The 14481-nt window shown below is 43.2% G+C and overlaps 1 protein-coding gene across 8 annotated transcripts in view; it reads left to right on the forward strand.

Moving 5' to 3' along the window:
* The window catches only part of ITGAE (integrin subunit alpha E), a 65442-nt gene that overhangs the window by 4592 nt on the left and 46369 nt on the right, over positions 1 to 14481 (forward strand). For all 8 annotated transcript variants that reach the window (XR_011493627.1, XR_006512242.2, XR_011493624.1 and 5 more), the window contains exon 2: positions 11674 to 11794. Coding sequence is in view for 3 of the 8 variants with exons in the window: in XM_014832678.3 (XP_014688164.1) it covers positions 11674 to 11794 (121 nt within the window). In the remaining 5 variants the exon portion in view is untranslated. The remainder of the gene's footprint in view (positions 1 to 11673; positions 11795 to 14481) is intronic.

Raw genomic sequence — 14481 nt, forward strand, 5'->3', positions numbered from 1 at the left:
GTGAAATGGGGATGGGGGGTGGGTGGGGAACAGGAGTCTCTGGCCCCCTCTGACATTTCCAGGGTACCTCTTCTGGGCCTGGCCCTGTGCTGAGCTGGGCTTTGCTGTTGGGGGGTATCGCGGATGACTCAGATCAGATCACAGCTTGGGGTAGACAGACTTAATCACAGATCACTCTGACCCAGACAGGGTTTAGTCAGAGCCAGACAGAGACACCACAGGATGTTGGGGACAAGTGAGTTACTCTGGCTGAGAATCTCGCTTGGCTCCTGGGGCAAGGAGTGCCTAAGCAGGGCCCTAAAGGATGGGGCAGAGTAGAAGAGTGGTGAGGAAGTCATGCTGGGCAGAGAGTACTGCTTGTGCAAAGGCCCAGGGGTGGGAAGGGTGCAGAATTCAGGGAGTGTGGTGTAGAGGAGCTCCACATGGCTGAAGAGCAGACCTAGCAGATGGGGCATCGGGCTGGGCAGGGAGGTGCTACTGATGCCCAGTGAGGAGACGGGACTTATCTCAGGGGTTTCAAATCATGTCTGTCAGTTACATGTGGAAAGGGGGAAAGGAGGCCTTCCAAACACCCCGTGTAAGAAGCTGGTGGTCCTCATGTTTTAGTTCTCTCCTGGTCAGTTCACTGACATCCTCTCTTTTTTGTTTTTGAGGAAGACTGGCCCTGAGTTAACATCCACCTCCAATCCTCCCCTTCTTTTTTGCTAAGGAAGATTGGCCCTGAGCTAACATCCATGCCCATCTTCCTCTATTTTATATGTGGGATGCCTGCCACAGCATGGCTTGTTAAGTGGTGCGTAGGTCCGCACCAGGGATCCGGACTGGCAAACTCTAGGCCACCATAGCAGAATGTGCGAACTTAACCACTGCGCCACCGGGCTGGCCCCTCGATGATGTCCACTCTTACCCAGCCTGGCTGAGCAGGAAATACAGGGCTCAGCATGAACTGGACCAAGGAGCCTGAGTCCAAACTCCCTGTCAGTTATCCTTTATCTGAGCTCTGTGTTCATGAAGGACAGTGCTCCCCACTCCCCAGCTGGGGTCTTGATCTGGAGCCCTTGGGGGCCCATGGGCTGTCCACAGGAGTCTATGAGCCCCCTTGCCCATCCAGCACCTACCAAGTGTGGCCGCTGCACCAGGCCCTGGGGTGACGCGGTGAACTAGCAGACACACACAGTCTTTGCCCTGGGGGGGCTCACCAGTGGGCAGACAGTCACCGGCAATAAGCAAAGAAGGAGATGAGCAAGGTCATTTCAGATTGTGGTAAGAGGCTGTCGGGGTACGGAGTGCCCAGGAGGGGGTTCAGCACTTCAGGGAGAGTAAGATTTGTGTAAATGTGCTCTTGGGGGGTTGGGGAGAGTTCTGACGCTGTCATCAGATTCGCAGAGGCATCCATGGCCCCCAGACAGGGAAGAGCTCATGGTCTGGAGGCATTGTCTGCATTTTACTTTGGGGTGACGGCAGGGAGGACACAACTGACAGCGCTGTCAAAACTGGGGTGCAAGTTTGTTCATTCTATTTCGTTGTTGTTTGTTTTTTACCCCACCCTGCCCCCATTCTTCTAGTGTTCTTGCTAAGAGAACCCTCAGGGAAACTTTTTTCTGGTTTTCTGTTTTTTTTCTGCTTCATCAACATAGTTTTTTCCCAATTTTGTGGACACTGTGAATGGTATAACCAATTGTTTTCATCCTTATATTGGCTTCAAGAGAATTCATTCATTTATTTATTTATTCGGCAAATAATTTTATTAAGTGCCAGTGCTGTGTTCAGAGACTAAAGTGGGACCCATCATAGAAACTACTTGTTGATAGACAAGATAGCTGAGCCTCCTTCTTGGTTTACTCTGAACCCTTCCTTTTTTTCAGCCGTCTTTTTTTTTTTTTTTTTTTTTTTTTGAGGAAGATTAGCCCTGAGCTAACATCTGCTGCCAATCCTCCTCTTTTTGCTGAGGAAGACTGGCCCTCAGATAACATCGGTGCCCATCTTCCTCTACTTCATATGTGGGACACCTACCACAGCATGGCTTGCCAAGTGGTGCCATGTCTGCACCCGGGATCCGAGCCAGCGAACCCCAGGCCACTGAAGCAGAACGTGTGCACTTAACGGCTAAGCCACTGGGCCAGGCCCCTCACCCGTCTTTTTCTAACTATTATTTTCCTTCTGTCCTTTTTTTTTTTGCCTGCCCCAGTATTTTAAAACAAGTTTTACCTCAGTGTATTGTGTATTTTTATGCATCACCACAAATCATTGTGGGAAGGCAGAGGTGTGGAGGGAGGCGAATGGAGTACAGAGCCAGCTGTGGGCCAGGCACAGGGAGAGGCACTGGGAATGCAGAGATGGGGGAGTAGACACTGCCCCCGAGCCCCCTCACAGTCCACCTCCTCCTTGAGCCTGTGGAAGGGTGGTTTTTGGTAACAAAATTTTAAGCATGTACAAAAGTAGAGAAAATAACAATAATCAACCCAATACACCCATCACCCAGATGACACGATTATCAGGATTTGCCACGCTTGCTGCAGTTATTTCACTGTCCCTTCCTGTTTCCTTTGCCAACACATTTTAAATCCTTGCTGCTCAGAATTTTCTCAGGGGACCAGCAGCATGGCCCCATTTAGGAGCTTGTCAGACTAGATCTCAGCCCCGCTGCCTCACCTACTGAATGGAAGTCTGCATTCTAAGAAGACTCTTGGGAGATTGGTTTGCATGCTAATGTTTCAGAAGCATTATTTTATTTTTTTAACTAATTAATTTATTTAGTTATATTTTTTTGCTGAGGAAGATTCGCCCTGAGCTAACGTCTGCCGCCCATCTTCCTCTTTTCGTCTGTGAGCTGCTACCACATCATGGCCACTGACAGACGAGTGGTGTAGGTCCACACCCAGGAACGAAACCTGGGCTGCTGAAGCGGAGTGCACCAAACTTAACCACTAGACCACCAGAGCTGGCCCCAAAGCATTATTTTTAAAAAAACCCACACATCGTGGAATTTTCATCAGAGTCATTTCACCCCTAAATGCTTCAGTAGGCATTGAAGTACACGGGTTTTACTTGCAGGGCTGCAATGTTCTTATCACCTAACAAAATTAACAATAATTCTTTGGTATCATCTAATACCCAGTTCATATCCTTTTCTTCCTGATGGTCTCCAAATGTCTATTTTTTAACAGTTGGTGTGTTCATATCAAGATTCAGATAAGGTCCACACGTTCCCTTTGGTTGTAATGCCTCTTAGTCCAGAGTGGCCCCCTCACCCATTTTTGGGATTGTGTGTTTTTGAGTCTCTGCTTTATTGCAGAACTTGGTCGCTTGTCTTATAGAACATTGTCATTCAGGATTTGTGTGTTTGCTTCCTCTTGGTGTGATTTTTCTTTCTATCTCCTGAATTTCCCAAAACCTGGAAGTTAGTGCTAAGGCCTTTGTTAAATTCAGGTCTAACTTTTTTGGGGAGCATAGTCTAAGCCATGATGAGGATTTTGCCATGCTTCCTGCATTTATCTCACTCCCCCTTTTTGGTTCCTTGGCTGAAGTATTTTAAAGACTTGCTACTCAAAATCTGGTCTGAGGACAGCAGCATGGGCATCACGTGGGAACTTGTTAGAAATGCAGAGTCTTAGGCCCCCGTATCCTTCCCAGGGCCTCACACCAGGAGGTGCATGTGCCTGGGACCCCTCTTGGGGATGCTAAGCTTAACTGGTGGGCTCAGGGGGTGTCAGCCTAAGGGTAAACTTCTCTATCAAACTTCCATCTAGTAGTTTCATCCATCGATGATCATGGCCTGAATTAATTAGTGTTCCTTTATGGCTTGCAAAATTGTGTTTTTGTGCTTCTATTATTCCTCCCACATTCATTAGTACTAATTCTTCTGTAAAGAACTTTTTCTCATCAACTAGGACTATTTGGTGACCCTGAAATGCAGTTTATGTATGAAATGCAAGAAAAGTCCTTCTCACCTTCCCTTTACTAGTCAGTTTTCAGAATAAGGGGATGGTGCCCTTGTTACTTTCAATGGCGGCCAATGCAGTGTTCTGATTCCTTTTGTTTTTATTTTTTTCTCTTTCTTTCTTTTAAATATCATTATGAACTCATGGAATTTTATATATTCAATGTGTCTCAAACACTTGCAATTATTATTTTTTAATGTAAATGTTTTTTAAAGTACGACATACAGAAAAACGGACAAATTCAGATCAGTGAATTCTCAAATTAAATCAAATCCGTGTCACTAGTACCCGTTTCAAGAAACAGAACATTACCAGCACCCCAGAAGTATCCTCTGTCATCCCCTCCAGTCACTACCTTACCCCCAAGGTAACCACTTTCCTGACCTATAATACCATAGATGAGTTTGCCTGTTTTAAATTTTATATAAATGGAATTAACAGTATATTCTATTTTATTCCTGGTGTGTTTCACTCAACACTGTGTTTATGAGGTCCATCCACCTTATTGTAGATTATTTTCTTTGCTGTAGAGTATTCCATTGGTAACTATACCACAACTTATTTATCCTTGCTATTGTTGGTGGGTATTTGGGTTGTTCCAGTTCAGGGTTATTATGAATAGTGAGGCTATGAACATTCTTGTACATGTCATTTTGTGGACATATAAACACATTTCTGTTGGGTATATGCCTAAGAGTGGAATTGCTGGGCCATGAGTTATGCATATTCTCAGCTTTAATCGACACCAGCAAATGGTTTTTAAAGGAGTTGTACAAGTTTACACTCCTACCAGCAGTAGTTGAGAGTTCTAGTTGTTCCACATCATTGTCAAAACTTAGTATCGTCTTTTTCATTTTAGCCATTCTGGTGGTTGTGTAATGGTGTCACGTCTTGGTTTTAATTTGCCTTTCTCTGAAGTCTAGCGAGTGCCTTCTCATGTGATTATTTGCCATTTGGATCATCTCTTTTGTGAAATGTCATTTTTCTGTGGGCTTGCATACCTTTTTTCTTATTGATCTATAAGAATTCTTTACATGTCCTGATATAAATCTTTCATCAGATGTTTGCATTGCAAATATCTTCACTCACTCTGTGGCTTGCCTTTTCACTGTCTTGATGGTTTCTTTTGATAAACAGAAGTTCTTAAGTTTAACGAAGTTCGGTTTATCAATTCTTTCCTTTACGGTTAGTGTTTTTTGTGTCCTGTTTAAAAAATATTTGTCTGCTCCAAAGTCCTCTGTCTTCTCTTAAAAGCTTTATTGTTTTATTTTCCATGTTTGGATGTACAATCCATCTAAATCCACTTTAAATCTTCACTCCATCTGGAACTGATTTTTTGCATACGATGTGAGAGAAGAGTCAAGAGTAATTTTTTTTCACTGTTGATATCCAAGTGACCCAGCACCACTTATTAACAAGATCATCTTTCCTCCCTGTTCTTCACTGTCACCTTTGACATAAATCAGGTGACCATATGCTTTTGGACTCTTTTGTTCCTTTGGTCTATTTGTCTAAGCTTGTGCCAGTATACTTCTGTCTTAATGACTATGACTTTATAATAAGTCTTGGTAAATGATAGTGTAAGTCCTACAGGTTTGTTATTCTTCAAGAGTGCCTTGACTATTCTTGCTCTCTGCATTTTCATATAAATTTTTAAATCGACCTGTTAACATCCCCTCCCCTCCAATAATTTGCTGGGGTTTTGATTGGGCTGTTATTGAAGCTATAGATCAATATAGTGATAATCGATAACAATATTGAGTCTTCTAATTCATCAGCACGATCTGTTTCTCTATTTAGATTTTCTTTAATTTCTCCCAATATTCTACAGTTTTAAATGTAGAGGTTTTGTATATCATTAGTTATATTTATTTTTGGGTGTTTGATTTCTTTATATCTTTTGTTAATGGCATGTTTTAAAATTTTTCATCCTTTATTTTATCATTGATGGTCTATAGAAGTCCAGTGGTTCTTTGTATGTTGCCTCTTTATCCAGTGACCTGGTAAAGGCACTTATTAATTCTCAATGTTTGTGGATCTGTTGGATTTTTCAATCTACCCAATGATGTTATCTGCAAATAATGACAGTTTTTTTCCTTTTTAATCTTTATGCCCTATGTTTTTTTTCTTTTCTTACTGCTTTAAGACCTCCAGTAGGGGCTGGCCCAGTGGCACAGCAGTTAAGTGCACATATTCCACTTTGGCGGCCTGGGGTTCACTTGTTCAGATCCCGGAAGCGGACATGGCACCGCGTGGCAAGCCATGCTGTGGTAGGCATCCCACATAGAAAGTAGAGGAAGATGGGCATGGATGTTAGCTCAGGGCCAGTCTTCCTTAGCAAAAAGAGGAGGATTGGCGGCAGCTGTTAGCTCAGGGCTAATCTTCCTCGGGGCGGGGGGGGGAAAAGACCTCCAGTAAAATGTTGAATAGAAGTGGTAGGATTGGGCATCCTTGTGCTCATGCCTGATTTTAAGGGAAAAGCTCAGGGCCGGCCTGGTGGCAAAGTGGTTAAGTGCACACATTCTGCTTCGGTGGCCTGGGGTTTGCAGGTTCGGATCCTGGGTGCAGACATGGCACTACTTGGTTTGGATCCCGGGTGCGGACATGGCACCGCTTGGCACGCCATGCTGTGGTAGGCTAATCTTCCTCAAAAAAAAAAAAAAGTGGGGGAAAGCTTTCAATAACTCAACATTAAGAATGATGTTTGTTGAAGGACTTTTGTGGATATTCTTGATCAGATTAAAGAAATTCCCTTCTATTCTTAGCTTGCTATGAATTTTTGTCACAAATCAGTATTAAACAGTTTGTATAAGATCAATATTTCTTCTTTAAATGTTTGGAACAGTTCATCAGTGAAGCCCTCTGGCTTGGAATTCCTCCTAAAGTTTTTATTTATTTATTTTTTGAGGAAGATTAGCCCTGAGCTAACAGCTGCCGCCAATCCTCCTCTTTTTGCTGAGGAAGACTGGCCCTGAGCTAACGTCCGTGCCCATCTTCCTCTACTTTCTATGTGGGACTCCTGCCACAGCATGGCTTGCCAAGCGGTGCCATGTCTGCACCTGGGATCCAGGTCACTGGACCCCGGGCCGCGGAAGTGGAATGTGTGCACTTAACTGCTTCACAACCGGGCCGACCCCTAAGGTTTTTATTTTAATAATGGATTAAATTTCTTTTATATGGGATTATTCAGATTACATTTCTTTTGTCAATTTTCGTAAATATTTATTTCAAGGAATTTGTCCATTTCACTTAAATTGTCACAGCTTACTGGTATAAAGTTGTACATACTATCCTCTTATTACTTCTTAGGATCTATTCTGATGGCCTCTTTTTCATTCATATTGGTAATTTGTGTGGTTTCTTTATTTTTTTCTTGATCAGTTGCTAGAAGTTTATCAGTTTTATTATTGTTTTTAAAAAACAAACTTTAGCTTTGTTGATTTTCTCTGCCATAGGTTAGTTTTCTGTCTCACTGATATATGCTCATATTTTCATTCCTTCCTGTACTTTCTTTGGGTTTGATTTGCTATTGTTTTAGCTTTTTGAGTTGGAAGCTTAGCTTCAGCCTTCCTCCTTTTTTAACATATGCACTAAGGCGGTATGTTTCTCCTAAGCACTGCTTTAACTGTATCCACAGTTTTCGATTTGTCATATCTTTAATTCTCATTCAGTTCAAAGTATTTAAAAATTTCCATTGTATTTCACCTTTGACCCTAGGTTGCTTAGAAGTGCATTACTTAATTTCCAAGAAGTTCAGATTTTTCTAGTTTTCTTTCGTTATTGATTTCTAGTTTAATTCCACTTTCGTCGGAGAACATAGTCTGAACCATTTCACTCCACTGGAATTTATTGAGGCTTGCTTTATGACTCAGCCGTACGGTCAATTTTGGTAAATGCTTCATGTGCTCTTGAAAAAATGTTTATTTTACCATTGTTGGGTACTGTGTTCTGTTAGTTAATTAGATCAAGCTTGTTAATTGTGTTGTTCAGACCTTCTATATCTTTACTGATTTTTTTGGTCTGCTTTTATAACTAATGTGAAAGGTTTGTTAAAGCATTAACGTCTCCCACTTTGGTTGTGGATGTTTGCATTTTTCCTCTTAATTCAGTCAATTTTTGCTTTCTATATTTTGAAGTGATGTTATTGGATACATACAGACTTAAAATTGCTATATCTCCCTGGTGAATGAAGAACAACACTTTTGTCTGTGTGTATTTCCTTCTCTTCCTCATAGAGAAGATAAAATAGTCTGTAAACCTATCCTTTGCCTAATGATTTAAATTTATTCCTAAAATTTCTACAGCTAAGTGAAAAAAAATTAACTGGAAAAAAATATTTCCATCAATTTCAATGGAAAAATTGTGATGCATTCCATCCAACCCAATACCCACACAATTTTTACTGATGGAAAATTTACTGATTGACCAATGAAAAAAGTTTACATTAAAAAAAATAATTTGAGGGGCTGGCCCCGTGGCCGAGTGGTTGGGTTCGCGCGCTCCGCTGCAGGCGGCCCAGTGTTTCGTTGGTTCGAATCCTGGGCGCGGACATGGCGCTGCTCATCGGACCACGCTGGGCCAGCGTCCCACATGCCACAACTAGAAGAACCCACAATGAAGAATACACAACTATGTACTGGGGGGCTTTGGGGAGAAAAAGGAAAAAATAAAATCTTTAAAAAAATAATAATAATTTGAATATAAAAATACAGTTTACAGGTAGAGCTTATTGTAATGAAGGTTTATTGTCCTCCTTAAAGGAGAAATTGAAGAGTTCATGGTGGGTAGTGGAGGGTGGGTGTGAGGGAGTCATTCTTGGGAAGGTTCATTTTTCTTTCTGCACTGTTTTGTCCTTGCTTTTCAACCTTTTGGAGACTCATGTCTATCTTGCACTCAAACTACCTTTAAAAATAAAGTTATAGCACAGAAAAATACCTTGAGGACAAAACAAATACAAACCCTGAAAGCACTTCAAAACACGTGGAAATAACTTGTGCACTCAAAGATTGCGAATCAGAAAATACTGTGTCTTCAGCCCCCTCAGTTGGCATGCATTTGCAAAACAAAGCATTTTGGGTTTATCCAAACATGGTAAGCAATGCGCATTTGTTTTGTACGATATTGTTGGGCTAGAAACTGTTGTATAAAGTAAGTTGACGAATGTGTTTTTGCCTGAAAGCGTGATCAGAATATCATTGCATCTTTGTTTGTTATATTCAGGGATTAAAAAGTCATTATACCATCGGAAAAAAGGAGAGTTATCCAAAAACTGGTATAGCTTTTCAAGAGCCATTATGGCAGAAAGTTGTTAATTGAACAGTAATTGAACAGATAAGTCTGTGGACTGAACATCTGCTTGCCTTTTTTGTGTGTAAATATACATTAGAATTTTAAGCAGTGGAGTAACATGATCAGACCATGCTTTTAAAAATTCTTCTGGCAGCTGGTATGGAGAGGAGGTATCCAGAGGGACAAGTCTTGGAAGAGAAAGATCAGGAGACTAATGAACATGTCCAAGCAAGAGGTGACTAGGTCAGTGGAGCAGAACTGAGTCGTGACAGAGACCCAAATGCATATGAAAATTTTGAGAATGATGAAGGTGGTATTTCAAATCTATGGGGATAATATACGCTCTTCAAGAAATAATGCTGAGACAATTTCATTTGGGGGAAGAAAAAATAAAGCTGGATCCCTATTTCACTCCACATGCAAAAATAAAGTCTAGATGAATCACAGATTCAAACATAAGAAATGGAACAAACAAAATATTGAAGGAAACATGAATGAATTAAAAAACATAATCTCTTAATGGTGAAACATAATACAAAACTCAAGAGTCATAACGGAAAAATAATTTGACTACATACAGAACACAGACCTGGGAAGAAAATATCATATGCAAGCCAAATACACAGCTAAATTGGAAACAATATCTGTAACACATTGACAATTTCTTATGGATACAAAAAGCTCTTACAAATGAATAAGAAAAAAAATAGCTCATAAAATGGTTAATGTATATGAATAGTCAGGAAACAAACTTGTAATAAGAGGCTTGATCTCACTCATAATTGAAAAACAATTTTGGAACAAAAAAACAAGGATGAGGGGCTGGTCCTGTGGCTGAGTGGTTAAGTTCGCGCGCTCCGCTTTAGTGGCCCAGGGTTTCGCCAGCGTGGATCCTGGGTGTGGACGTGGCACTGCTGGTCAGGCCATGCTGAGGTGGCGTCCCAATGCTACAACCAGAAGGACCCACAACTAAAATATACAACTATGTACTGGGGGGATTTGGGGAGAAAAAGCAGAAAAAAAAAATAGAAGATTGGCAACAGTTGTTAGCTCAGGTGTCAATTCTTTAAAAAAAAACAAACCAAGGATGAAAAGGTCTGCACACAGTCAGTTCAAGCAGTGCTGCAAGGAACAGACCTTCTCCTCTTCTGTTGTTGGAATGTGAATTGGCACAGCCTCCATGGGGGGCAATCTGTCAGTATTTCCAAAAGAATTTTTAATGAAAAATTTCAAGCATATAGAAAAGTTGAAAAAATTGTACAGTGGACAATCACATACCACACTTAGATTTTACAATTGTCCACATTCTGTTACATTTGCATTATCATGTACCTATTTTATATATATATAATACGTATTTACATATATGTTATATATTTTATATATACAAAAATATATATGTCCATCTACATGTATCTATCCATATATGTCCATCACTATATATCCATCTCTCCATCCATTAAGACGTCTTATATTTTGATGCATTGCAAAGTGAATTGCAGGCATCAGTAACTTCATCCCTGTACATTTTTTTTTTAGGTAAAACTTGCATTCAGTGAAATTCACCCATTTTATTTGGACCATTCAATGTGTTTTTGACAAATGGGCACACCTTTGTGATCCAACCTCCTATCAGGATACAAGCTATTTCCATCACCCCAGGAAGTAACTTCCTGTCCCATCTCATTTAATCCCCCTCCCCAGGCAGTATTTCTTACTATAGATTAGCTTTGCTGGTTCTAGAACATTGTATATGGAATTACACAGTAGATACTCTTTTAGGTAAGACTTCTTCCACTCGGCATAATGATTTTTGTGATTCACCCATCTTGTTGTGTGTGTTGCTTGTTCCTTCCTTTCTCCTCCCGAGTAGTATTCCATTGTCTGAATATACCACAGTGAGTTTCTCCCTTTCCCAGTTGATGGGTATTTGGGTTATTTCCAGTTCAGGACTATTACAAATAAAGGTGCTATAAACATTCTCGTGTTGGTATTTTTGAGGACATAGGTTTTCTCTTGGGTCATTTGATGGAGGGTACATGCATAGAATATATGCAGAGCCTATCCCTGGGCCTCATAGTCTAGTCTAACTTTGGTACAAGACACAGTGATGGGTGTGTGCTACGGGACAGGTACAGAAAGTGCACAGAGGGAGGTGTGATAAGGTGGGAAGTGCTTCTGGGGGAGAACCAGGGAAGGCCTCCTGGAGGAGGGGGGTCTCAGTGCTGACACAGCTTGGTTTAGTAAGAAAATCAGGGGCTGTGGGTGAGATAACACCTGCATTCCAGTCGTATTCCCATGGAAAAAAGATCCTTGGGAGTCTCACTTTTCTCATCTGTAAAATGCGGATGATGACTGCAGGATTTGATGGAATAATGGGCATAAAAGGCCCAACCACGGCCTCAACAGGTGACTTTGTTAAATATTCCTCTTCTCTCCACAGGCCTGGCTCCCCTGGAGGCCTTCAATGTGGATGTGGCCTGGGCCTGGGTGACTCCCGAGGGAGGCGCGCCTTACGTGCTCAGCTCCCTTCTGCACCAAGACACCAGCACCAACCAGACCTGGTGAGTGGGGCCCGGCAGACGAGTGCGTGAGAATTGAGGGGGCCTGCAGGGAGCCTGAGAAAGCCCCAGAGAAGGCCTTAGGACCCCACCCCCACAGTCTGGGGAGAATCTCCTTTCACTTTCAGAAGGGCGCGCAGGAGAGAGAGAGAAGAGAGAGAGAGGTGGTGAGCACCAGGCCAGTCCACCAAGCCCCGGGCCCTCTCCCCACCCTGGCCTCTCCTGTCACTGCCAGGGGTGGGGACCACTGAAAAAACTACTTTAAAATAAAGTTTAGTAAGGCTCTTTTGCCCCTTATAAAATAACACATGCTCAATACGGAAGTTTTGGACAGTGACAAAAAATACCAAAGAAGAGATGGAAACTCTGAGGCAGGAGGGAGAAGTAGTGGTTGAGAGGCAGGCTGCGGGTCTGTAGCCACGGTTCAGAGACAGCGTCACTCTGTATTTATAGCAAGGCGCTCAACCCCCAGCCTCAGTTTCTCATCCCTGTGATGGGGCTGCTGGTTTACCTCACGGGGTTGGTGCAAAGACTGTTTGAGTTAAGGCACATAAGGGTTTACCACAGTTTGTGGGCAAATTAAAGCTCAATAAACATCACCTTATATTTTAAAAATATCATCTGTATGCACCCATTTGATCAGCAGAAAACGTTAAATCTGCCAACATTCTGCTGGTAAGGATGTGGTGAAACAGGAGCTTGTGGGGGTGTAAATTTGTAGAAGCACCTCGGAGAATAGCGTTGCCATATCAGGTAAAGCTGCGCATGCACGTGGCCTCTGACTCAGCAGTTCCACTCCCAGACGCCAGGCACGTGGACAGACGTTTCTTGTGTCATTGTTTGGAATAGTGAAAGACTGGAGATGGTGACCATTAGCAACGTGCAAGAAGTGAGAGATGAATCATCTGATGCAATACTAAGAGCAGGTAAAATGAATGAATTGTGTGCAGTGGTTATTACCCTGCATCAGTCTTGGAACATATTAATGTGAAAAAGGCAGGCTGTGGAGTTATGGGTACAGCGGTCATTCACTCAGCAAATATGCACATGGAGCACCTGCTATGTGCCGGGTCCTGAGGACACAGCAGTGAGCAAAGCACACAACAGTCCTGATGCTCGGGGAGACAGAAGACAGGCCAGGAAAATGTGTCTCATGTCAGATAGTGATCGTGGTGTGCTGATGTGGAAGCTTGTCCTTAGTTTTAGGGGAAGTGCTGGAGTGAAGGGTCACGATATCCAACACGCAGTCCAATTTCCCGTGTTGTCACCAACATGACTTTAGAACTTCTTTCTTTGGAAGTCAGGATCCAGTCAAGGTTCATTTGTTACATGTTGTTGGTGTGTCTCTTTAGTCTCTCTTATTCTAGAACAGTCTCTCTTCTCCTTGTTTTGTTCATCATGGTCACAGGGCTTTTTCTGTGCTTGTCTGTGACCAGCCTCGCTCAGGCCCTGACCCAGGCTGGTTCCCTCCCTGTCCCCACCCCTGCTGCTTTCCTTCTGGTCAGTGGTCAGGGGTTTCCTTCATACAGAGCACACCAGAGCCATGAGCCCAGGGTCCGGACAGACTTTAGGACAGAGCCAGGTGAGCCACTCAGTGTTCCTGGCTGAGTGGAGCTCCGCATCTCCCGGAACTGAGCAGAGCAAGCTCTGTTTGTGGAGGATGAGTGGGCAGTGGTGGCTCCTGAGGCAGCTTCATAGCCCTGGGCCTTGGGCTGTGACTCTGCCAGCCAAGCAAGCTTGGAGCCCTTCCTGGACTGTGGTGTCCTTATCTGTACAGTGAAGAGGCTGGTAACCATTAGATTAAAACGGTGAGGGCAGGGCCAATTCATTCATTCATGTACTTACAGAGCATCCACTGAGTGCCAGGCAAAGTTTGGGGGATAAGACAGGGAAGAGGACTCAGTTCTTGCCCTTGTGGAACTCCCAGGCTCATGAGGGAAACAGACAAGTCAGGTGGTGACAAGAGGAGTGATGACTACTCTGGTAGGGACATCTAGGGTGCTTTGAGGACGTAGAGGCAGGTGTGTCCTTCAGCCAGAGGATGTGTATCCACTCTGGACTTGGGGGGATGAGCAGGAATTAGGAGGGGGAAGTCCTGGCTGAGAACAGCTTGGTCAGAGCCTGGAAGCTGGCCTGAGCACGGTCAAGGAACTGAGAAAATGTTGGGTGGCTGAAGCTGAGCGTGGTGAGAAAGAACATGGGGGAGGTGGGTGTTGCCTAGTCACCCAGGCACAAGGGTTAAGGGGGCCAGAAGGATCTGAAGCAGGGAGGGGTGGTGAGAAGGTTGTTGGGGAGTTTTTGGCTGCAAGAAGATAATTTAAAGGTCGGTGTTTGTTGTTTTCTTCTGTTTTGGTAAAATTTCATTAACATGTATCATATAGAAAAATGCACAGATCATAAGCATGCAGCTCAGTGAATGTTTACAAAGTGAACCACCTGTATAAGCAGCATCCAGATGAAGAAGCAGAGTATTACCAGCTCGCATAAGCCCCCTCCAGGCTGTGTGCTCCCTTCCAGGCACACTCCCTGGCAAGAATTAACCCCTGCCCCCACCTCCCTCTCCAAGGATTAGTCTCGCCTGTTCTTGAACTTGTGATGATCGAAGCATACAGTATGTGCTCTGTTGCATGAGGCGCCTCTCCCTCAGCGTCCAGTCTGTGAGTTTCATCCATGGGGTCGCCTGAGGCAAT

This window comes from Equus asinus, chromosome 13 (assembly GCF_041296235.1).
Source record: "Equus asinus isolate D_3611 breed Donkey chromosome 13, EquAss-T2T_v2, whole genome shotgun sequence".
Taxonomy (NCBI): domain Eukaryota; kingdom Metazoa; phylum Chordata; class Mammalia; order Perissodactyla; family Equidae; genus Equus; species Equus asinus.